General features: G+C 40.7%; 1 protein-coding gene across 2 annotated transcripts in view; it reads left to right on the top strand.

The window, feature by feature from the left end:
• Nucleotides 1-25184, top strand: part of FOXP1 (forkhead box P1) — a 566277-nt gene that overhangs the window by 471196 nt on the left and 69897 nt on the right. For both annotated transcript variants that reach the window (XM_069476045.1, XM_069476044.1), the window contains 4 exons: nucleotides 2304-2441; nucleotides 3524-3613; nucleotides 9054-9207; nucleotides 14560-14764. In XM_069476045.1, coding sequence (XP_069332146.1) covers nucleotides 2304-2441; nucleotides 3524-3613; nucleotides 9054-9207; nucleotides 14560-14764 — 587 coding nt within the window. The remainder of the gene's footprint in view (nucleotides 1-2303; nucleotides 2442-3523; nucleotides 3614-9053; nucleotides 9208-14559; nucleotides 14765-25184) is intronic.

Genomic DNA, 25184 nt, shown 5'->3' with positions numbered 1-25184 from the left:
CATTTCCCTTACCCCCAAAAGTTCACTTGTGCCCCTTTCTAGCATAGCATTTCCACAGCTCTTTTAAAAATTATGACCAGGCGATTATTTCTACGATGATTTCTGTGGTAACTCTGTTAAGTTCTTGTTCATCACCAGTTTAGATTTTACACCACCCTATTCCTGTCTGTTTTCCTGTTCATCACCATCAGAAATTTGGCTCAAGAATATTTATATTGTACATCATCCAAGAAATGCAGAGGAAAAAAGAAACCTTAAACATGGCTCTTTTGTTTTCTTAATCAAACCTCCCTGTATGATGATGCAACTCTCAAGGAAAAGTAAACTTCTATTGTGATATGTTGGCTTTAGCAGCTCAAACCATAGTGATTGGCACCCAGTGCATGTTTAAAAATTCAAAAAGTTTCTTCTGTATTAAGACAAAGTAGATTAATTGGAATTAATTTGTAGATGGTTAGATGTTTTGATAATGTCTTCTTGGTGTTTGCCCTAGACTGAATGCAGGTTCACTGTTCCAATCATTGGTGATATTTCGTGCTGCAAATTATCTTTTTAAAAGGATAATTTATCCATTCATATACATCTGTCCCATTTTGCATATAAAAATATTCAGACATGCCCATCTGTTTTAAATTACAGTGTATCTACATCTATACTTAAAAGGCCACTGTAATAGGAAGAATTCATGTATGACCTTCCAGAGTTGGGTTAATGAAATTTTTTGTATGTTCTAGCTAGTGTTTTCTAAACATGTGAAACTTGCCCATCAACATCCCCACACACGAACCATGCCCACAACAACAGTGGAGAACATTCACTGTACGTGAATCTGACCTTCAGGAACCATTTTTAGTTCATCAAAATTAGTGATGCTGAGAAATCGGGACATCAGTGCATAATGACTGTGAAATTAGGAATGAGAGCTCGCTATGCAAATGACAGGACAAATCATGTGAAAAAGTCAAGATAAACTGCATATTAAGACATTATGTTACATAAAATTAATACTGCATTTCTGCCTTTTGCTTACTGCTCCCCTGAAAGATTTTTTAATTCTTTTATCTTCTGATCAGCTATTGTCTGCCGGATTTTTTTTTTTTAAGTGGCACACAGGCAAAGTGCAAAACATGTTATTACCTTTTATTGTAATACATGAGATGACAGCAGATCCTTTTTAACAAAGTATATCCTTTACTGCTTCTAGCTTCTTGCTGTCACATGTTTGATTAGAAACCAAAGAAGAGTTAAGATGCTTAAATATTACTGTTAGAAGACATACAGGTTTTGTCTTTTCTTTCATTGTTTTTTCTTTCCTTATCTTTTTATTTTTGGGGGGGCCGATTTTTCATGAAATAGTCTTCTTGCATTACGGGGACTGACAAAATGGTTCTCATGTAGTCTGCAAATTAAACACAAGTGCAGTGATTATTTTGAATAGCTAAATTACATTCTAGAAAGCTTGCAGAATTCATAGCATTGTCATTAGGTATCCGCTTGAATACAATTTGTGTAACCTTGGCCAAGACAGCCTGTCATTTTAATGTCAGTGTTTTATCTGAACAAGACATCATCCTTTCAGATACAGTGTGCAGGTTCCTTGCAGAGATGCCCGTGCAGAAACGTGTTAACAGTTGCAAATATGAAATGCTATCAAGTTCATCACTGTAGCTGTTTGTCACTGAAATGTCATGGAAAGCGCCTTTTAATGGTATTGCACATAATATGAAAGAATTGAGACATCTGTATGCTGGGTGAATAAGGTAGGGTAAAAGGCATCATAGGAAGGGTCTGTGTTTCAGTTCGGAAGGTGTGTCCAAGGTTCCGTTACCCACAAGACTAAGCCTTCATTGATTGTTCTTAAAATCACTGTCCACCAAAGACATGGACATGTTAGCTCCAGCTGCAAAGGTATTGGCTCCCCTGTGTTGCCTTCCCTAAAACAGAATTCAAGTTTGGGTTAACTTCCTACAACTCATTTTGACCAAACACTCATTCCTAGTAAGAAATTGAGATTGTTCTGTCCTAACTCCAGTTAGCCCTTAAGTTTTTCCTCCTCGTCTGCTTGCACATCCGCCCTGAACCCCTGTCAGTGCTGCAGGGTTTTATTTTATTTTTCTTAATTTAAAATCAACTGCGTAATAGATGAAATAGGATTTGTCGCCTGCATCCCCTCTGGATAGATAGGTTTTGCGTGGGAAATCGGTCAGTTCTTTAAGCAGGCTGATGGCAGTCTGCCGCTGAACCTGGGAGGCTGCGTGCTGGTAATTTCCTGGCTTCCTATTTATCCTTCATTAACGTTCTAGGTTCCCGTGTCAGTGGCTATGATGACACCTCAAGTTATCACTCCCCAGCAAATGCAGCAGATCCTCCAGCAACAAGTGCTGAGCCCTCAGCAGCTCCAGGTTCTCCTCCAACAGCAGCAGGCCCTCATGCTTCAACAGGTAATTGTCTTCCTCCTCCTCCTCCTCCTCCTCCTCCTCCTCCTCCTCCTCCTCCTCCTCCTCCATCCTCCCACAGACCCAGGGCCCAGCACTCCATTCAGAACTCCCTCCACCTGAGTGGCTGCTTTGCCCAGGGAAGAATGAGCAGGGTAGGCCGGGTGGGGCAGGGCACAGACCCGTCCCTGAATAATCGATGTGCTTCTGCATCCCCAGAAGAGAGGAGCCCTGCCAAAGTGACAAGGGTTTGGGCCTGGAGAATACCCGATGGACTGAGATTAGGGCTGTAATTGGACTTGGTAGAAATAAGATCTTTTAGGCTTACGTGGCTTTACACTCTTTTATTTGGTAAGCCCAGAGGCTTCTAAATGGTGTGAATCAAAGGAAGACGAGGAGCACGTTGGGAGCAGGTTTAAATATGACAGCTCTTGAAGTCCCCATTTCAACTCAGAAGCTTACGGATTTTTTTTTTTTTTTTTAAACATGAAGAAGCTTTTTGGTGTTGGCTAATTTTAAGGCGCAGAGTTGGTTTTACTTCTTATATGTATACTGATCCTCAAATGAACTTCTGGCTGTCATTGTGCCTTGGGGACCTAATATTTAGATTTAATGGGCACCAGACCCAAATGGATGAGATTTGGCCCTAGGGTGGTGGGAGTTCCTGCCCAGGGTGGTGCAGACAGGAGGATGCAGAGGAAGCTCCCAGCGCCGTGATGCACACAGCGAACACTACCCCGGAGTGCCCGGCCCTATCAGTGAGAAAGCACGCAGTGGAGACTCACCAGACTCTCAGCAAGGGCATTCTGGCTTTGTTGTACAATCAAAGGTCATTCCTTGCCTTATTTTAATTAGTTTGTGTAGAAAATGGTATGTTTTTCATCAGTTCATTTTGGAGATTACTTTTCAAACAATAATGCCAAGAATAGTCAGTGTGCGCTGAATTTATTGTCGAGTTTCAAACTAAAGGTCAGGCCATTACAGATAAAAGGATGCTATTTTTCAAATCACAGTTTGTGTATGGCACCAAAAGGGACAGTGGATTGGCGCTACCCTCTGTTACTTACCGTCCTCTCTTTCCTTTGTAGCAGCAGCTTCAAGAGTTTTATAAAAAACAACAGGAACAGTTGCAGCTTCAACTTTTACAACAACAACATGCTGGAAAACAGCCTAAAGAGGTACCGACAATACATATTTTACTTTCAAACCACAGATCCCAGAGGACTATCTAGTGGCTATTAAACTGTCATTCATCTTTTAAATGATTGCACAACTGAGCTGACTCTATCGGTTCTCAGCTTTCAGACTGAGAGTTATTGTCCTGTTTTCGCTCAGATTTTTCTGGGTTCCATTTGCTCTCTGCCACATATTTTATAACACCGCTGCACGTGTACCTGTGTGAGGGACCGTGGCCAGAGCCTTCAGGGCTACTTTTGCAAACTGGTGCAACTGAGTACCAGGATATAGCGGAGGGAAGTGAAGGGCTTTCAGTAAACTTTTACTTGGACCCACACTTAATTTTTTTTTCCCCCAGCTTAGAGAGCTTGGGTGTGTGATGACGGCCTTTTCCATTGGAAGAATAACCTCTTGTGAGGTTGGACAAACAAACAAAAAAGTTAGAACAAGATTAAACATCCCCATCTTTGTTTAACTTCTTCCTGCAAGTGATACATACTGTGATTGCTAAAGGCTTGTATGTACCAGATAGCAGGACATAAAGTTAGAGGAAGACTCCAGCTTGGATTATTTGTGTTTTCCTGAGGGGGGCAAAAATAGTGTGTGATAATAGCTTCTGTACGCACAGTGCTTTGTAGTGTCCATAAGTTACTGCATTAGGCCACACCACCCAGTTGAGTTGACAGCGTTAGTCCCATAAATGGTAAGGCCTGTCTAGGGACTCACCCGTTCACCTTCTGTACAGTTCTGTGTGGTCAAGGCTTAGTCAGTTGTGGGAGTATCTGTGTGCATATATATGTTATTATGACATTTTTCTACCCATTCCAGAGTTCCCCAATTTAACTTGCCTTCCTCATATTTTTACAGTGGACTGAAATTCTTTTTGTTTTAAGTGTTCTCTTTGGGGATGAGACAGTTGATAATTCTATAGCCACGCCGTCCACTTTCACACCTTCTTCCTCCGCCCTAAGCAGTCAGCCACTTTCATTCTTTCGAAGGGAGTCTTACCAGGTGACTCTCCCCGTCCCTGTCCCTCAAGTAAGTGAGGATGCCAGGCAGCACTGATTTCACACACCGGGAATGACCCAGGCACTCTCCCTCTGCCGGCTCCTCCCTCGACACAAATTGGGTACATTTTCCGTGCCCTGCAAAGCATTCACCCCGGGGTCCTGTTCAGCAGCCTGGATGTAAACCCCTGCAGAGTAGGGGCAGTTTTGGGGTGAAGGGGAGGAGGTGTTTTAATGAAACTGCTGACACAACCTTAAGTACAGTGGCGCACTACCGGGTGCTGCTATAATAAAAAAGGGAACAGATTAAAAAGTGTCTAAAATGTAAATCTAAAGGACTAACAGTAATTAAAATGGAAATGGCATAGGGAGGGAAGGCATGTAATTGTGAGATATCACTGTGCAGAAGGCTCTCAGCTTTGTTTTGCTGGCTGTTTTTCTAATTCAGCAGGGCTTACTCATCAGTGGCAGTTCAATGCGCGTTAATGACTCTGGGATTGCAGGCATCACTCTGGACAAAGAAATGATTATTGTGCGGTCAAAAGAAGTTCAAAGACAAGAAGGGAATTTCAGTTTTTTCCTTAGAGATCCACATTCAAGAGCATATAAATTAAGCCAAATGTTAAAAACCACAGTCTGAAAGCTGACTTCAAAGTCACAACTCTCTAATTAATGAACTGCGAGCTTCAGTTTGGACAAGTTGTGGTTTGATGCGCCCATAAATCAACATGACAGGCCTGTTTCACAGTCTCAGACAGTGCTTGTCATTGAGTCACATCAGATGTAAACACAGCAGAAAAAAGAAGGGGTATGAAGGAGGTGCAATTGATCAACAGAATTGGTAAAAACCCACTTTTGAAGCACATTATGCATGATCACAGGAAATGGTTACAGCCTCAAGAGGTTTCCCCTTCTGCTGTTGCTTTTTTGAATCAGATTTCTAACAGCCTTCAAAAGGGAGAATAAGAATTATGGAGTTTCTCCCCTGTGGCTTGCAGGCAATAACCCCCTGTTGTTATTTTGTGCTTCTTTCTTTTCAAAGGCATCAAAATTTAGTTTTTTAAAGATCTTTAACTCTATATTTGAAGACAAACAAAAAAGGGCTGCCACTGTCATTCTTATCAGTTACCAGGGATTGTGTTTTTCCTTTCTGTTGCCACTTCTTATTAACCTCTTATTTGGTCTGTTAGACATAGTTTGGAATGCACGTCTGCATGCTGGGAGAACATGAAAGTTCAGACGAGCTCAGAGGGCAGATAAAGAAATGCGAAGGGGAAAGTTACACAGCAGAAAGAAGGATAAAAGTTACCTCTCCCAAATTGCTGTTGTCAGAGAGGGGCGCAGCTCGGAGCACAAAGGTGATGGTGGTGCCTGAGTTTGGGAAGGGAGCAGGGGTGAAAAGAGAATACTTTGCGTCTGAAAGAGGAGAACATGAGACATTGCAGTGGCATTTTAGCATCTCCAGGACGCTAGGTTTGCTGTGGTCTGTGCTTTGTTATCTTTTTCCGCAGGCAAAGGTGACCCAGGAGATATGCTGCCTTGAATACCCTTAGAGGTAGGCAGGCCAGTGGACAGGTCGCCTTGGATTTCCCTGGGTGTTTATGTGCCAGTAGATTTGGCCAAGACCTGTTGTGACAGTGGTTAGGAGATCCTTATTTTTCTGAGATGAGGGGCTGGTCTCCTGAAATTACCATGCAGGTGGTGGTCCTTTTGTGCTAAAATGAAATAGAGTCACATGGTAGCAATTTCATGATGTGGACTGGTGGTTATGATTTTAACAAGGTTTGAACTTGGATGTTGACAGATGGAACAAGTATGTTAATTTACTGAATCCCCAGTCATTAGTGGCTCATAATTTTGTATCATCAGGTTCGCCTCCTCCTCCTTTTTTTTCCCTTTTTTGATTACCTCTGCAGTGAGACTCTTGCTGTTTGGCTAGAAGGATGTACCTTTGCTCTTTCCCCCGCCCCCCCCCCCAAAGTTGCCTGGAGATGTTTCCCTGGGAAAGTTTGGCTGCAAATTAGGGTAGAGACCTAAGACTTTCCTTGTAAGATAGATGCTCTTAGGTGGGGAGAGGGAGATGTAGCCCCCATGCAGCTATTGAAGTGACTGCTCATTTAATCTTTGACAGAAATGGTGTGGAAAATAGAGGGCAGAATTCATTTTTAAATCAAGCTACAAAAAAAAGATCCCATCCTGTGCGGGTGAGGTAGGCTAAGTTGATTGTTTTAAAAGGGCCGTTTGTCCCGGGCAGTTATGACAGTTTATGTTAGGCAGTAGGGAGTAGCCGAAGAAAGGAAAACAGACCTTTGACTGCAGCTCTAGGGAGGGGATCCAAAATGCAAGGTTTATCAGGGCATTTTAGCATTTTAACACTGACTACTGACCTGTCGAGGGGACTGCACGGAGACCTTTTTTGTATGCATTCAATTGTGAGAAGTAAACAAACGGACTCGTATCCTGTGTTTGGTAACTGGGTGGGGAGCACAGTTTGGCAACCAGTGTTGCTTTTAAATTCTTTCTTTGGACAATGGGCCTTGTATACTTTTATATCCTGGCTTTTCAAACGTGGACAGCTTTCATGAGCTTTTCCTAGGGATGGTCACAGAGACAACAGAAGAGGCATCAGTCATTTTAGATAAATACAGAATTTTTAAACATTTCATTTACAGTAAGACAGGAAACACCCTCTCCAACCTTCAGCCGACCCCTCCTCATTATATTCTACTCAGAAGAGCTAATTCCCTGATCTTTTACTGTGTCGATGTTGTTTTTTCTCTTCCTTCCCCCTTTTTTTTAATGTCGTGAGTTAATATCTGTTGAAGAAGTGAAAAAATCATTTTGACATGAATATAACTATCATTGGGTTTTACATTAATGCGATAACTTGGGAAGGGGTGAAAACAATTGGATCATTTTATGCATGCTGTTCTTAAAATGAAAACACTGGCTTTTCATTTAAATTTATTTAAATTTTTGTTGTTAGTGGTATAGAATTTGTTTTTTGGAGTGAAACTCAATTAACTTTCTCAGTGGCATGGTAGTAGGTCTGAAATTGGTTGCTAATATGAGAATGATGGTTTTTACTGTAAAATAAACTACATGGAGACGGAAAGGAAACCACCATTTTTCTCTTTCTTTGAACTTTGCATCAGAAGGTCTTGATATACATACCATTTTATGGATGTATCAGATCAAGGTCATGTGTTAGGTTAAGTGAATGCAGTTGTTTGTAAAGCATAGTTATTAACCAGAACATGCAAGCTCTGAAAGGGTTGGATGGTCTTTTAGTTGCAAAAGTCTCTCTGATCTTTTGACTAATACCCAGAGTTAGGGAAACTAATCTTGTTCTTTTCCTGAAGAACCTTCTTTTTCTTTTTGGGCTGCAGTTTGGGAAGGGTTAATTTTCCTTTTATAATTGTTAGCCATAATGTGGCTAAGACCTCCACCTCGATATGATTCCTAGCAGATTAAGGATATTAGACAATTTCCTTCTATTTATTGTACTACTGCACTGTATTATCTTTCTATCACTCAGATAATTACTGAGGAAATCTACATTAATTTTTTTGGCTGGAGCAAGGCCTGCTAAACACAGGAATGATGTATTGATGTTTTACACAACAAAAGTTTTCCCCCTGTCATTGTCCAATCGACAGAAAGATATTTATCATATCGTAAAGCCCCTTCTTTCCAAGAACAAAGCAGGTGGGGGAAGCCGGGACAAGGCACCAGACCTCGGGGTTTCTGAGACCAAAGCCAAGTGAAGGCATCTGAAGCTCAGACTGCCGTTCGTGTTAAACTCACAGTCGAGTACGATGTTGTTTGCTAAATTATGAATGTGTGTAATTAAAATCTAGTGGCTGTTTCTATGAAAGATTTACAGTGTTATTTCATCGTTTGTCATGGCTAATTAACAATATTAGATGAAGTTTTTCTTCTTCAAAGGTCTGATTTTTCCTCATTTATTTATGTCAAAAGTGATAAACAGAGTAGTTAAAAGCTTCTGCCGTTGCTGGCAGGGAGGGAGGCAGCTTGTTCTCTTACACCTCAAAGGTTCAGGGTTCAAATCCCTTCAGACTAGAGCGATGCCATCCTCTTTCTCGATGTGAATAATCAAAAAAAAATTCAAAGTGTGAAAGTTCATCCCTTCACTACAGAACTCGGGCTTTTCAAACTGTAGGGAAAGCTGGCTTGATTGACAAATTATTTTTCTGTGGGAGCAGGCAGTGGGAAGGTATCACACTCACCCCCACCCCTCTTCAGAGGTGGTGTGTTCTGTCCCTCTTAAACCTTGACATTGAACCCTCCGCTGAGCTCTAGTGACCGCTCTCAGCATCGGATGATGACGGTGAGTTTTGAAGCATCCATACTTTTAACCTTCCTTGGGAAGTGGCCATCTCATTTTTTTTTTTTTCTTCCTGATTTCTTACAGCAACAGCAGGTGGCTACCCAGCAGTTGGCTTTTCAGCAGCAGCTTTTACAGATGCAGCAGTTACAGCAGCAGCACCTCCTGTCTTTGCAGCGCCAAGGCCTTCTGACAATTCAGCCCGGGCAGCCTGCCCTTCCCCTTCAACCTCTTGCTCAAGGTATGTGTTGATTATACAGAAGGCACAGCTCTGTTAAGACTTTGGGTGTAGGTGGTCGGCTGGCTGGCTCTCGGTGTATTCCAGCTTATCATGAAGGACATTGTCCATCTGAAACATCCGCGTGGAAACTTCTTTTAAAAAGCTGAGTGAGCTACTGATGGGCCCTTGTAGAAGCCGAAATGCTTGTTGATGCCAAAATGAAGTGTTAGGGTGGTCTGAAGCCTTAGCGGTAGCCGAGAGATGCTACGGTTGCACGTTCTTGGAGTGAGGGAACGCACGGCTACTTTGCACTTAGAGTATTTTAACGGACTCTTCTAGTGTTGCGGTTTGGAACCACAAAGGAATTTTCTTGAAGGCTTTTGTTAAGTCATTTTAAGACATATTTTATATCCTGTAACTTGTCCTATTTTAAATCTCAGTAATGCTTTATAAATGCCATTTTTTTAATATCTAGGGGCAAATTCAAGTTTATTTTTCTGTAAATGATTAAAATCAATCTCTTTCTGTTACAAAAACCTAAGGTGTTTTCTGTTTGGTCCTTTCTTTTTTTTCCTTCTCTTTTGTATTCATCTGATTTTTGAGCAAGTTTAATTGTACACGCGTCAGCACAGGTACCATTTCCATCTCCAGTTCATCAAAAGCTGGGATTCCTTAAAAAAATAACAAGAGTTCATGGATTTAGTGTATTTCTTTTGACAAGCCACTGACTTTTGATCCCAGGAGTGTCGGTCATCAGAAACAAATGGGAACTCTGGGTGTTTTTAGGACGTCTTCTTGGTTTCAGGAACTCTCACTTTCACGTGTATAATGTGAAAGAAGATGGATTATTCAGAACTAAGAAGGAGGGAGGGAGGGAAGGAAGAAAGAAAATGCCATACCTGTGTTTTGAAATCCAGTCACCCGTCCCATACGTAGCAGAGCAGATTTCAGTTGCTTCAAGGCCTGCGGTCTGTCCAGCTCTAGTGGATCTGGATGTATGTGTATATGTGCCTTAAAGGTCAGCAGCTAGAGCCGTTGGTGTCTTGGATTCAGTGACCTTCTGAAGAAGGTTCAGAATGTGGAATCTCCTTCCTGTTGCTTAAGGCATGGTCATTTGTTTAGCAACTGTTGGTGTCAAGAGAAGTCAGGGAGGCATGTCTGCATTTGAATCTTCTCTCTCAAGTCAACCACACCCAGCTTCTGCCCCTTATGAGGTTTGCTTTTGTTCTTTATTTTTGTTTTTAACATGGAGACCAGGGCTCTTTCCTCCTTTAACTTCTCTCTTGCCCCTCCACCCCTTTCTGCCATGACTGCTCAATGCTTGATACCTACCCAGCATTTCCATTGCTATCAAAAGAAGACTTGAGCAATTAAGCAACACAAGGGGAAAAGAAAGGCTATATGTGTCTGCAAGTGCTTTTTTGTGCTTGCGAAATGTTACAGAGTACATTAATTACACCTTCGGGTTTATTGTTGGAAACATGGCAGGCTGTTCTGACACACCTATCGGACTCGAGCGCCAACCTCTCTCATCTTTTCCCACCGCTCCTATACTATTAAGTTTGCTCACTAAGGTTCATTGTTATAGTACATCAGTTAAGCTGTCCAAAAGAGGGCAATTGGGCAGTGACAAGACAAGCTCATGTGTAATGTGAAAGAAATGAATGTGGTGATGCATGAAGTGTAATCTCTGCAGTAACATATCAGAGACACTGGTAGGTAATTCACTAGTCATGGCATTGATTGATAGGTTTAGCAGTCTGCTATAACTATTAGCCCCTGCAACATTAGGAAGAAGCATATTTAAAATCGAAGGGGTGCTTGTGTGGATGCCCGAGATGGCATAAATGTAAATATTAAATATTTGTGGAGTCAGGTTCTTGCAGTAAAGTGAACTTACCAGTGTCATGCCCATCTCTCATGAATCAGGAGGTTGGTTTTGTCTCCCCCACCCTCTCACCCAAAGTGACTTGAGAATTCAGTCATGTTGGACTACAACACAATTTTTTTTTATCAGAGAGATGATGGCTTAAAACTGATGTCATTATGAGGTTTAAATCAACTTTCTGCTTGCTTGAACATGGTCACCTGGGTATGGATGTACAAGGACAAAAAAAGGTTGATCAACTCTGTTTGTCTTTGAGCCAGTGATACCTGGGGTTGTAAAATTGAGTTCCATGAACAGTAATCTGTCAACTGTCCCCACAACATACATTTTTTAAACCTGTGTCTGCATTTTCTTCTATAATGAAGGGGCCAGTTGTCCTGGAAAAAGAAACCGTTGCAAGGCACAGAGGTTATCTGTTAACAATATTGGTAATACCCACTTCATAATAAAATCACCAGGATCCTTTTACATGTCTGTCCGTGGCCTTGCTAAGTTAACCTTAAACATGTATGTAAATGTCAAAGTATAGGAATAGTTACTATTTTGAAGGCCTTTTTTTCTGAAGGTTTTATATTATGAAACAGAGGGGTGTTTTTTGTTTTTAAGGCTATTGTAGGGTTTTCTCTCTGTTTTACATAATTAGCATATCTATTCTTCACCTTATTCTCTTTAATCATCTGATCCTCCCTAGCAATAGTCATTTCATATAGAATTATTCTTTCAGTATCATTCTGACCTTTTAATTTTTAAAATGTAAACTCTAGGTAGGAGAAAATTACATGCTTGGTTATGTACCTGCAAATGGATTTGTATAACTTGGTACTATTATTCTTATTCTGCCATTTTGGAAGAAATGCATGCTTTCTTTGATATCCATTTCATCTGGTGAGTGACTAGCTTACCGGTTATCTGTTTTAATTCTATCATGAGATCTTGGCTGTCACATAACAGCACCCTTTGGTAGATAATATTCATTGAACAAGGTATAGCATTGATGGAGGAGAGTGATTTGACTGCCTCTCTGTTAAGTCTGATGAAAACGTTCTTAAATGTAATTATCACATTACAGCTTGACCCGGAAGTACACTGCTGTTGTAACTTAATGAGTTACTATTTTATTTACCATTTCTCCCTGTGGATGATGAGACTGATTTGCCAGCCCATTGAAATGGAAGGAGAGTAGGGTAACATCTATGTGCTCTGTAGGTATAACAAGTGGTGAACAACATGTGTCTTTGTCTTTATTTGCTGGATAAAGATCTTTTAAAACAGCTTCAAAGTTCTGCTTTTCTTGGAGGGAAAGTGTTAACACAGTTGTTAGAACCCTGTTCTTCTAGTCTTCCCACCTCCTATGTGACTGACCCAGAAATCAATTAGTTTGAGTTGAAATACAGGCGGCTTGTTCTTTTCATGTGTTTACTCCCTAGAACATAAAAATAGGTGTTGACTTGTGGGGTTTTATATCAATATGCTCTCATCAGCAGACAATCCCATTCACTATTGTCTCAATTGAGTAAACAGTGGGCTGAGGGTCAGCCGCATTCACAGGTAATTGTTGGTGTGCAGACGACAGCGGCAAGCCTGCTCACTGCAAACCCGTCCCACCTGTCACTTCGAAAGGTGTTAGAAAATAACAGCCCAGATGCAGCAAAACTGGACACGGGATTGTGTAGTGACCTTTTCCCTTTGTTTAATTTGCCTCTGAGGTTTAATTTCAGGGGACAAGTAATAATTGAATATGCCTAATAACTAAATGCTCATTTGGGACAAAATCCATCAAAATATAATTGGCATTTGATTTTTATGAAGGTAGAAGAAAACCTACTTGTCTGTCGAGGATGCGTTCTAGGACTATCTGACCACTTAATGTATCATTTGAAGCCTCCTTTATAATATATATTAATTGCAAATACTTGAGCATTTGAACATTTTCGTGGAGAACCGTTAGGAGAGACCAACTGTTTTTGTTAACGCTCTTCTCAGAGAGGCGGGGAAGGTTATTGGTCTGCTGTGCAATAATTTACTCCTCTTTGATATGCAAACGATCCACGGTGAATATAAAAAAATCCTATCAGACTCATTTCACAGTTCTTAACCACTCGGATTCTCTGGAGTCCATCGCCTCATTAGACCAGTGCTCTCCAATGCTAGCATAATTAAAATCTTTAACAGTTTAGCAAAGTAAAGATGTTTGGCTGATCACGTTGAGATGATTATCTATCCATTGTATTCTAAATGACAAAAATAAATTAAATTTAGACCTTGGCATTTTTTATTATGTGTTTCAAATGAATATAATGCACACAGCCTTCTTTTTTAATTCAATACCTTAGGTTTGGTAAGAAACATGCCTGTTTCAGCTGCTGCTATATAGTCAGAAAATGGCAGGCTTTCTAGGATAGCTGTGTTACAGTTGATTGAAACAATGAACTGCAATCCAGACGTCCGATTCTAATGCGGAATTACCTTATGTACATAAGGGTTTATGATTTCTTCTCGATGTTCTTTCAAAGGAAGCTGCTGCTGTTTGTTGTTGTTAGTTGCCATTCAGATTATTTTTCTTCTGTTCGTATATGTGCTAGAATACGTATTGAGGTGGGATTTGGAAATCCCGGGCTGTAGAGGTATGCCCAACAGTAGTGAGATTGACATACGGATTGTATCTCTTCTTGGGTGAAAATACAGGTTGTGACTTACTCCTTAAAACCCATGTCCATTTTGACCCCCTAAAAAACAAGAGAACTTTATTACTCCAAGTTTATTTTACATTTTCATTTTATTCTGCAATGGTTCATTACCATTGATCTAAGAAATGACAGTAATAATAGTGTTACTTGTATAAAAAGTTATACACTTTTTCAGTAGACACATCCATCAATTAAGCATGTGGTACTAGAAACCAAAATTAATGAGGAAGATAGGTGTGTTAATGAAATAATCATAGTATAATCAATTTGACTGTTAAAAGTTGAAAAGCATTTCAGGAAGACGATATGAATTCATAATTTATGTCTAAAAGTGATTAATAAAAACTATATTTAATAACAAAGCTATTTGTCATCATTTAAGACTTAAGCACAAAAATTATTCATTTTGTGTTTCGTGTTGTCATAATAGTATAGTTGAACAAATTTATTTTGAGCCCTTCCTTGTGTCTAAAAATAAGGTAACATCTATCTACTTTTTTTCAAAAATTGAGAAACAACATTTTGGATGGATAGAGGTGTGTACCGTTGTTGCAGAGTAACCACGTTTTGCATCCATTTCATGAGTGTCTTTTATGTGTGTTGGTGGCACCTCACCTGGGTTGCTCAGTAGGACACACTTATTATTACCATATTTGCCTTAGTTGGTGGGGGGAACTGCACACACCAAAAAACCCCCCTAACACTAGGCTTTGTTTACTGACTCTTTGATTTAATTACTGTTTGAAGAGGACGGAATTAGCTGTTAATTGATTTAATTATCCAATTTGTTTGTTTCAGGCATGATTCCAACAGAACTGCAGCAGCTCTGGAAAGAAGTGACAAGTGCTCACACTGCAGAAGAAACCACAGGCAACAATCACAGCAGTTTGGATCTGACCACGACATGTGTCTCTTCCTCTGCACCTTCCAAGACCTCCTTAATAATGAACCCACATGCCTCTACCAATGGACAGCTCTCAGTCCACACTCCCAAAAGGGAAAGGTAGGGACGAGCCTCTGAGATGTGTCCGAAACTGTCTTTAATATGGGAGGGGTGGGTGGCCCTCTCTCGCTATATCTCGGTGATCCTTAAATGGATCCATGTGACTTGAATGTGCATATCATTACTTAGGAATGTATTCAGTATGGTTTGGGTGTGAAGCATCTAATTATTTTCACCTTTTCAGCACGGCATTAGCACTTATGTAGATCTACTCTCAGCTTAGGAACCTGGGCAGAAGTCTTGTCGTTTCTCATTGGATGGGTTGGATTTCAAGGCTTCCGGGCCTGCTCCTTCTGCCAAGTGCTCACTCTGTACAAACTGAATTCCTTGGCTCTACGAGCCTTCTAAGGGAATGGTAGAGTCTGCTGTGGGCAATTTTGAATTATGGTTTGAGAAAACATAGGACTTATGTTACTCTACACTGCTCCCTGGAAGGCTGGGAGCCCATCTTTTCCATGGTTGTGTCCCCGAAGCACATGGTCTTCTCTGCATAGACACTGAGCGAAGGTTTGAAGGATGGAGAGCTGGAAGGGGGTGGGGTGGCGGGATGTCTATCGTATATACACACAAACACACACAGCACATTTTCTCCTGGTCATGGGCTATATGGTAGCATTGTCTCCAGTATTCCTATTTGGAGATTAAAGCTTTATAGTTTTTAATTGCCGTGAGCTTCCTGTGAATGTTAGTTGAAACTGAGGTTGTTTTACAGATCTGGAATATGTCATATTAGCATGGAGTTCTAAGAAAATAAAGCTGTTAGTTCATGTTATTATATCTTAGCACCCAGAAGCATTAATACTGCTGTTGAAATGCCTTTCAAAAGTAGAATATATAATGCTCCTAAAATTGAAAACTTTTTTTTCCAGTTGCCTATTTTTAAACTGTTCCCTATATAATTTCATATGCAGAGCTTCCACGCACAGAAGAAAAGAAATCTTAAAAGTACTATGTGATAGTAAATGTCATTGCCATCAGGAAAAAGCAAAATCTGTATTTTGTTTTTAAATAAAACTGACTCAGTGAAAAATTACTTAATTATTTATTTCAGTTAAGCAGTTACAAATACAATTTCATATGTTTCTCAAAATATTGAGCATTAGGAAACCCACGGGTTTTATTAGATGTATATCTTTATGCCAGAAAAATATTTTCTGAATATATACATACAAATACACGTGCACATACATTATATGTATCATGTTTAAACATAAAAACTGAGTGGTTATAGTTTGAGGATGAGGATAACATATATGTTTTCACCAAAATTTGCAACTATCTTATGATCATTTTGGAATTTCTGTGGCAGACACGAAAAAACTATAAGAGATTCATTAAGCACATTGGTTCAGAAGAGTTTGAAGAATGGAATGGTGGACCCTGAGAATCAATTTACAGCCATTGGGCAAAATGCGGCTTCTGTTTGTTTCTAGCGAGGATAGATATGTATGTCTGGAAGCCAATCTTAGCTCTTGCTTTATAACTCTTATAATGTCTTTATTATTTTTTTTTCCAAAATAGAAAACCTTAGATAGCATTAAAGAAAAGGTTCTAGGCTGTCGTCCTTTGCTGGGGTTGCTTTTGATGTCCTGAGGTTGATGCTGTCCATTTACTGCAGAGTGATTGAATTACATCTTTACCCATAGGCAGAGCAGGAGGCCATACGCTGAAAAATGCCGACTGATGCACTTAAGGTATTTGTTGCAACCTTGTCAGCCATTGTGGAGCCTGCACAGATTTCCTCTGACACAAAAAACTCTTCTTGTTTAGATGCAGTGTGCTTGGTTTCATTCTAAAAGGTTATATATCTGCACTCGGGTAATAGATTAGCAAGGAGGCAAGTGGGAGAAGAATAGCGCTTTTCATGTTTTAAGGCACATTTGAAGGTAAACGGATCTAGAGAGACAGTCTAATTCCAGGATACTAAGTTTGTTTGAATTTTTTAGGGTCCATATTTGTCTGTACAAAAGTTTTGCTTAATCTACATGCTAAAATTAGAGTATGGGATCAGAAGTGCCTTAATCTGGATGTAAAAGCAGGCTGAGTTTTCCAATTGTACATGCAAAAAGGAAGCAACTATGAAATCATATGCCACCACTTAATCTCTTGAATCTCTCAGTTTATATTATCTTGGTAGGTTTCTAGACGTGGCTAGATTAAAAGAACATTCTAGTCAGCATATTTTAACTGAATGTAGCTAACAAGACAAATGAGCACCTTACGTGAAAGATAATTCTAAAGTTTTAAGCTCATAGAATTGATTATTAAAAAATCAATTATTAGTTAGCCAGCTTTGTGTACATATAGGTACTTCAAATGAATTTTTTGTGGCATCACCCTATTATGGTTAATTTAAAAACCACATGTATGATATCCAGTTTAAATAGAAGACTTTTTTTTTTTTTTTTAAAGCTATTACTACAAATTATGTTCTCACTTATACTCTGAGCTTCCAGTTGTCTCAGGAATTCCTTGTCCCTGCCTTGGAGAAGTTTTATCCCTTACTTTCCAAGGCATTTGTGAAATCTGTGTCCTTCCAAGCTCTTCTTTGATTTCTGTGTCACATTCTTTTCCCTCCATTCTCACGGAGCAGTATCTGAACGAGGAAGAAGAGCCGCTGCCACGCTGAAAAATAATCTAGCCCCACAAACTCGCCCTTGGGTTAACAGCTTTAAGAATTCTTTCTGGAAGGATCTGGGAGTGCTCTGTGTGAAATTTGTTGGAAAAAGGTAGTAGCATGAGAGTGTTTTGCTTGTTTTTTAAAGTAGTGAGATGTCTACTAATCTCAGCTGGCTTGCGTCTTTCCTTGCTGTTTGGAAAACTTCTCCCCCACCCTTGCCCCGTGCATTTTGCTGGCTTCTGTGAGCAGCCGCTGCAGCAGCAGCAGCTCTGGGGTTTGGTGAGCGGCAATCTGTTAAGGAGATAAATAATGTGCTTGGCACGACACTCCTACTCTCCTCTTTAATTTGTCTTACACAGGGAAAATTATAATTAAATCATTCAGGGTAAACCCTTGAGTGTAGAGAAGGGAAAAAACACACTTTGGTAAAGATTGCCAATAGAAACCCACTTCCCTGTTGCGCAGGGTAGAGACATTTATCAATATTCAGCACTGTTACGGGAGGAGCGGCCCATGTGATTTGTGAGGCGGATGCCAACGTTCACATCAGGGCTTGTTAAGATCCCGTCCCCGTGCAATCATGGACATTCAGCATCATTAGAATTCAGTACTGGCGCCGTGCTTCGTGCTCTGATCTTCTCCTGGCAATTTAATAATGTTTATTGTGCTGATTATATATAAATGCGCTGGTGCAACAAACATAACCTCTGTTGTCAGTGCCTGAGAAAAGCGTGGCGGGGATCAAGTTCAACAGCCGAATCTAGAGGGGAGCTACAAGTGGAAGCAGGTGCATTCAAGCCTCTTACTGTCATTTTATTCCACAGGAGCAGGAAGTCTTGACTTCTTAGGTAAACACACAAAACTCAGGCCTGGGATACCTGTAAACCTGAAGATCTTGTCTTGTTTCCTTAACTTGTCTGACTGTCTCACTTTAGGAAATTCCAAGTTTTGGTGTGGGTAAACAGAATCAACAGAATGCAAATGAAACATGTATTAAAATGCTAAATTTAGTAAAGCCCTTTGAGCTTCTTGGATCAAAGCAGCTATGTAAATACAAATAGCAATTACTACTTAAGTAATTGCCTGAATTAAAATTCTAAATATCACATTAGGTTATGTTGCACTAGGGAAAGGGAAGAGAACTCATATTTAATCAGTTCCTTCTCCGTGCCAAACGCTGGCTAGGCTCTTGCATATGGAGCGATGTCTCATTTTGTCCACTCAACCACGTTGGGAAGCAGTAGGAATATTATACCCATTTTACAGATGAGGAAATCGAATCATAGAAATTAAGTAGATAACCTAGGATCACAGAACTGGTTGGTGGCATATTTAAGATCCAGATTGAGGTCTATCTTTCAGTTCATAAAATAGTACTTAAAAGTTTTCATTCAGCTTAGAAGTGAATACTAAATTAGGATAAATTAAAGTCAATGTCCCTAAAAGAAATTTTAAGTTTCAATTCAATTCAAAAACACATTCATTAACCTGCTGTGTGCAAATCACTGCATTTAAATGAAAATACCACCTCTTCTGTGGTGGCCTTTCACGAAGGTGGGGACAAGTTTACAAAATGTAAATGGTTTATGGTACAAAACAACACATAAAGAACAAAAGTGAACCCTGGGCAGGATTTACAAACAGGTACATACAAAAGAAGGCTCTCTCCTTCAGAAATATCCCCACTTCCCTCCTGTCTTATGTGTCTTGCATTTCCTCATTGAACACATAATATGGTCTTTATTTCAGCTGTCTTGTGTAATCCACATTAGAAAATGTCTTTTTTTCTTTTTTTCCCCCCGATCCTTCCCAGCTTTTTGCTTTCTGTTCAGCCACCATTGATAGATGTTTTATAACTTGAATATTTCTCAGACTCGTCACTGTTCTAAATATTTGTTCCGAGATATCCTTATGCATTTGGTGAAACAGGTGTCTTTGAACTCTGCAAAGATGGTGGTTGTGCAGCCTGTTTTCTTTGAGGCACCCTTTTGTTCTCAGAAACAGGTGACCCAAACTGGGCACTTTTCTCTATGAGGTCTAACCTGCCATCTTTCCCGTCATGATATCCCGTCCCTTTTTTTTTCATTCTAATTTATTGACATAGCCCCATGTGTTCCTGTTGCTTGCATTTTCTGCACTCTGTAGTTGGCAGCTGCCTTCACATAACCCCGTTAACCCCGGAAGGTTTTGCCTGGGTAGTGTACTTTTAGGCAATTTCACTTGATACAGTCTCTATTTGATTTGTGGCCTTCTGACATACTGCCATGCATTTGACTGTATAACAATAACATTTGTGTTTATGGGCCCTGCCATTTTCAAATGGCAGGGAACTTTGAAACGTGGGCATACGTGGTGTTTGCATTTCCTTTTTTTTAATTGAGCTAAATTCTGGGTTGATGAATAAATGTTAGTGCTCTTGGTTTACTTGCTAAAATTCTAGAAGTTTGTTTTCAGAAGCGTTCCAGATGCACAAGCCTCTAAACTTTTGCATATTCTCATACTGATATTTTAGGGCTTATTGAGCCAGAAATTTAAACTCCAGCTCCCATTACTCTGAATAGTTCTTCCTCATTTCAATCATTTTTTTTTTTTCAAAAATCAGATAATTTGTTTTGTATTTCTTTTAATTTGGGCACACTAGTTATCCTAAATCTTTTCTTTCCCATTAGAGCATTTTGGAGAACCTGTGGTCAAATTGTCCCAAACTGTCTCCAAAATTGTTACTGCTACTTCCTGCCAGTATGGGTGGAGGCATTACAGTGATGTGTAACAGAGTTCAACAAATTATGGTCAGCCTGCCAAATCTGGCACTCTGCTCATTTTTGTAAATAAAGTTTTATTGGGATACAGTCATGCACATTTACATACTATCTATAGCTACTTTCACACTACAATGGCAAGCTTGAGTAGTTGTAGCAGAAACCATATGGCCCACAAAAACTAAAATATTTACTATTGGGCCATTCACAGAAAAGGTTTGCTAATTCCTGACCTTAACCATTAGACCAGCGTTTCTCAGATTCCCTGATGATATTCTCAGGACGTATTTGTTAAACACACAGCTTCCTAGGCCTTTCTCTTGAAGACTTGGGTTTTCTTGGTCTGAGATGGGGTGCAGGAATTTGTATTTGTCATACATAGTCTAGTTTACTGCTACTCAAAGGCTGCAGACCAGCAGCTTTCTCCTGACCTGGAAGCTTGGTGGAAGCTCAGAACCTCAGGCCCTACCCCAGATGAACTGAATCAGGATCTGCATTGTAACAAGATCCTCGGGGCTTTGATACATGCATTCAAGTTTGAGAAGCAGTATAAGCAGCATGTTTAGTTTACCTGGGTTTTGACACTATTGGAAAGAACAGATTTTTCTCCAAAAATTTGATGAACGTCCCAGATATATTCAGTCTACAAAACTAGCAGCTTAACATTCTTGTATGAGCCAGCAAAGTAGAAGTAGTATTACTGGAAGGACAAAATTCCACTTGCTTACTTGTTTCAAGATCCACCACGAGACCTTGAACTTGAGGTTTACTTCTTGGCTCTGTTTCCTGGCTCTGTGATCATCAGCAAAGGGCATAACCTCTGTAAGGTTCTATTTTCCCTTTCTCTAGGTTCTTTTTTCCCCCCGGTCATCACCATCCTAGCACAGCATGGTGATGATAATGTAGCTAACGTTTATGTAACTGTTACTTTGTGCCAGACACAGTCAGCACACAAAGGAGTTGACAATAGAACTCGATACTGTCCTGATTTTCCCATCTATTCCTCACAGCAACCCTATGGGGTAGACTGTCCCCTTTGTACAGGTGTTGTAGCTGGGGCCCAGAATGATTTTATCACTTGCACAAATCACACAGCGAGTTAGTGACCATGCAGGGACTGGACCTGAGATCGCCCTGACCCTCAAGTACCTGCAATGACTGCCGTACTCCGGCAGGTGCCAGGGGGTGCTGTCAGAACCACCTTGGCTCCAGCCCAAACTTTTAACTAGAATCTCCAGTGGGTAAAACTCAGGGAATCAAGGTCAAGCCATAACCTCCAAGTGTTATAGCCTGGGACCAATCCTATCTGTTTAGCCATAATTTGGAAGAAGCCCTAAGAAACTCCCCGCTGTCTTGCCCCCAACCTCACCTTTTTCCGAGGAGGGAAGTCAGGAGGGTAGAAGCAGGTGATGAGCAGTGGAGAGCGTGGAGAGCAGGCTGGGCGTGTCTTGTCAGGTGTGGGGCACCGGAAAGAGTAGTGGGCGTGGCCAGCGGCAGAGGCCTAAACTGCAGGTGCTTATTTTTGCTCCACAGCCGACTGTTGGCAGCATCACCTGTGCCATATCCATCTGCAGAGGAAGTAACCTGTTTAGGCCAGAAATCTCCTGCTTATGTCAGAAAGAAGCATGCTGTACCCCCAAACATGCTGCTTGGTGTTTAGGAACCATCATGCTTTGAAGCGCTGTGATCTGTTTGTCTCATTGCTTAAAACCAGTTGCTTTTGGGCCTTAGAAGTAGGAGGGAGGATTCTCTCAGGGCAGTGTGGCATGGTGCTGTATCACCCCTTGTCATTCACGCATGCAGGAGGGCAAGGGAAGAAGATCTTTAAAACGTTGGCATGCCATAAGGGAAGAGTTTATGGGTTTTTTTTGACTGTTCGCTTTGTGGGGTGATTAAAAGAAAAAAACCGAGCCATTATTGTCTAACAGCTGTTGTGTCTTACCTCAATAAAGTGCCTTTTACCATAACACAGCATCATTAGACCCTATAAATCTTTTCCTATTTATTGTGTTTAAATGATAAATGCTTTCCAATAAAATGACATCACTGGTCTGGAGAGTCATGTTCATTTTATAAGTTTCTCTTCAATTGGGTTGATTTTAATTTTTTTCCTGGGATATTGCATAATATGAATCTCAACCACAGGCCTTCTGATGTCTAGCATGCCAGATTTCCCACCCAAAATAATGTTTGAACCCCCCTGTGTCTTTCATCTTGTAGGGTAGACATTCTTTTCTGATGAGTTGCTGCTGCTGGCACGGGTTTTCTGCCAGATTCCTTTGTTGGTACCCAGCCACTTTGTAGGCATTTGCACCTGGGTGGAAGGGCCTGCGTCCCCCTCTCGCAAATGAGCCTTAGCTTTCCTGACACTTGTTCTCCATCAAGGGTGGGAGGGAAAGGACATGGCCAGGAGAGGGAGAACCAGCCTTTCAGGAACTCTCATGGTTTTATCCATGGTACTGGGTTTTACCCTTTTACCTGTAAATGGTTTTTTCGAAAGGTACACCTTTACCATTTGGATTGGATGAATAGAAAATTTTCTTTGATGGACATCAGAACCATTCAAAAGTAGAAATGGAAGCCGAGGGCCTCCAGTGGCTTGGGAAAGTCCTGATGTCAGTCTGTTTTGTATAAAGGACAACTAGGAGTCTTGAGCTCTGAAGCCAATAATGGGGCCAGATGAGGAGGTACCATGTGCTGGGGACTTAAAGGGAAGTCATGTGTTGGTCTTTTTTAAGGTTCACAAAGATGCTTTCTTGCCCTGTTTTTCTGTTCGTTCATTCATGCATTCATTCATTCATTTTGCACTGCTCGTTTGCCCTGGTGTTAGCCGGTAGCCTGGCCCTGTAGGTCTTGCCAAGGGAGCCGAGGGAGCCGCCAGGCTGCTGGCTGGCTCACTGGGCTGATGCAAATGAGCGTGCTACATATGTACAGCATTCCTCAAGTTCTTTATTCCACCCCCCCCCTTTGTAATCAGTCAAGGCCTAAGTATATTATAAACTATATTCTCCTCATTAAAACAATAGTGGAAGCTCACAAAGGGAAATTGTTAATATGTGTTCCAGCTTGTCACTTCTGCCTGTGTGAATAAAGAAGATAACCGTTCCTTTGGGAAACTATTTCGGGAATTGAGCAACAGATATGCTAGCCAGAGAATTCTCTTAACTGTAATTTTCCTTTTTGTGTGTACTCAAAAATAACATCCTGACGGGCTCCTCAGTGCCACTGCACATCCAGAGCACAATTGCCACAGCCCAGGTGGTGTTAATATGGGACAATCCCCCGGGCACATGTCGCCAAGAGTTGTACAGCTTGTTCAGTGTCTTCATCCATATGGCAATCTGTCCCATTCACAGAAAGGCGTCCGGGCTGTGCCGGGTGGGGCCCGCGGTCAATGTAGTGTGAAGAGTAGGCAGCCACTCACGGCAGCCGCTGCGCAGCCTGTTTTATCGTAGATGTGAGCGTGTGACATGCACACATGCCACACTCACGCGCACTCTGCCTCTCAACTGACAAGGAATGCGAGAATGGCCTTGCTGCCCCCCACCCCCCTTTATTTTTTGAAGCACGTGGTTAAACTCGGCAGGTATAATTCTGGTACATGAAACATACTTGGTTTATAGGAAGTCAGTTAAAAGCACCCATACAGACCTTTCTGGGTGGTTGTTCATGGGTTAACTCAAGGGCTGCATGCTTGTACTAGAATTCTTCTGTAAACTGATGAAGGGGTAGTGTTTTCTCTGTCTGTCTCTCTCTCTCTGTCTGTCTGCATTTTCAGTTGTGAAAACTATTTTTGTTGTCCAGTTTGGATGGTTGGTCTAATATTTTTGGGTTTTAAATCTTATAGTGAAGAAAAGGAAAAGAAAACTGTTATCAGCCTCAGAAATTTGAGAGTAAAACATTCTCTGGAGGTGTTAAAAGTGCAAAGGGAGAATCAAGAAAGTGGAGATTTCCCAGTGAATAAGGTGAAAAAGAGGGACATTTTAAAAGGCACTTTGGAAAATTTACCAGAAGGCAAAGCCTTCTCCATTTATATACCCACATGTTGTTCTGCTTTTGTGTAACTATTTGTGTTCTTGTTTGGCAAACAAACAGACCCCATAGCAACTGTGGCTGATGATATTTATACTACCTGTAAGACTTTCCTAAACAAATAGACACACATTTATGACCTTCAGATTTCATTCCTTTTATAGTCTTTAAGGAAATCGGTGTAATGGCGGGCTGATCTCTTTTTCTTTCGTTGCTTTATTTTTTTCTTTTTGTGCATAAGGAGCTTTTGTGTATTGGGTATTTTACATCATGGCTGTGAATGTTGAGTTTGAAGATGTATTATGGCAGAGGGAGAGAAAAACCTGAAGCGTTTGTGTCAATAATGTGGTATTTGCTTTCAAAGGGGTCATTTTAGTCATTGGTGGAATTCTAGGTCATATACATCCAAAAGGCTAATACTCCACTGAAATTATGACCATGACCTGAGAAGCAGGCAGGCATCTATGGCTCTGTCTCTGCCTTCATGTCTGAAATATCGATAGGAAAATCCTGGTACATACGAGCCCCTATATTCAACTTACATTTTTCCATGTGAGTCATATTTATGACAAGAACAAGATGTCTCGTGTTAAAGATCAGTGTGAGAAACAAATGGCAGTTTACTTTAATTAGAAAAAAAATTGACACCAAGAGCTGGAATAATCCAGTGGCGTTTGAATAAATTAGAGGATCGTACAGACAGACATAAAAAGAAACTCAACAAGGATAAATGGGAAGTCGTCCAGAGTTCAATGAAAAATGTGTTCCTAAATGGGACAGAAGTCACCAGACAGTACTAACATGTATCCATTCAACAAAACTTAGCAAACTCGAACCGCATGCCTGGCGTAGTCCTGGCCCTGAGGATACAGCTGTGAGCTCTCCAGTCTGTCCTCCTGGAGCTGACAGTGCAGTAGCAGAGAAGTAGAACAAACAGATAATTTACATAATAAAGAGACAGTTAATTTCTGGGGGAAGAAAAGCTGGAAAGGGACTGGGTAAGTTGATC

The sequence above is a fragment of the Eulemur rufifrons genome, chromosome 7, assembly GCF_041146395.1.
Source record: "Eulemur rufifrons isolate Redbay chromosome 7, OSU_ERuf_1, whole genome shotgun sequence".
NCBI lineage: Eukaryota > Metazoa > Chordata > Mammalia > Primates > Lemuridae > Eulemur > Eulemur rufifrons.
This window is presented reverse-complemented; position numbering and strand designations above follow the sequence as displayed.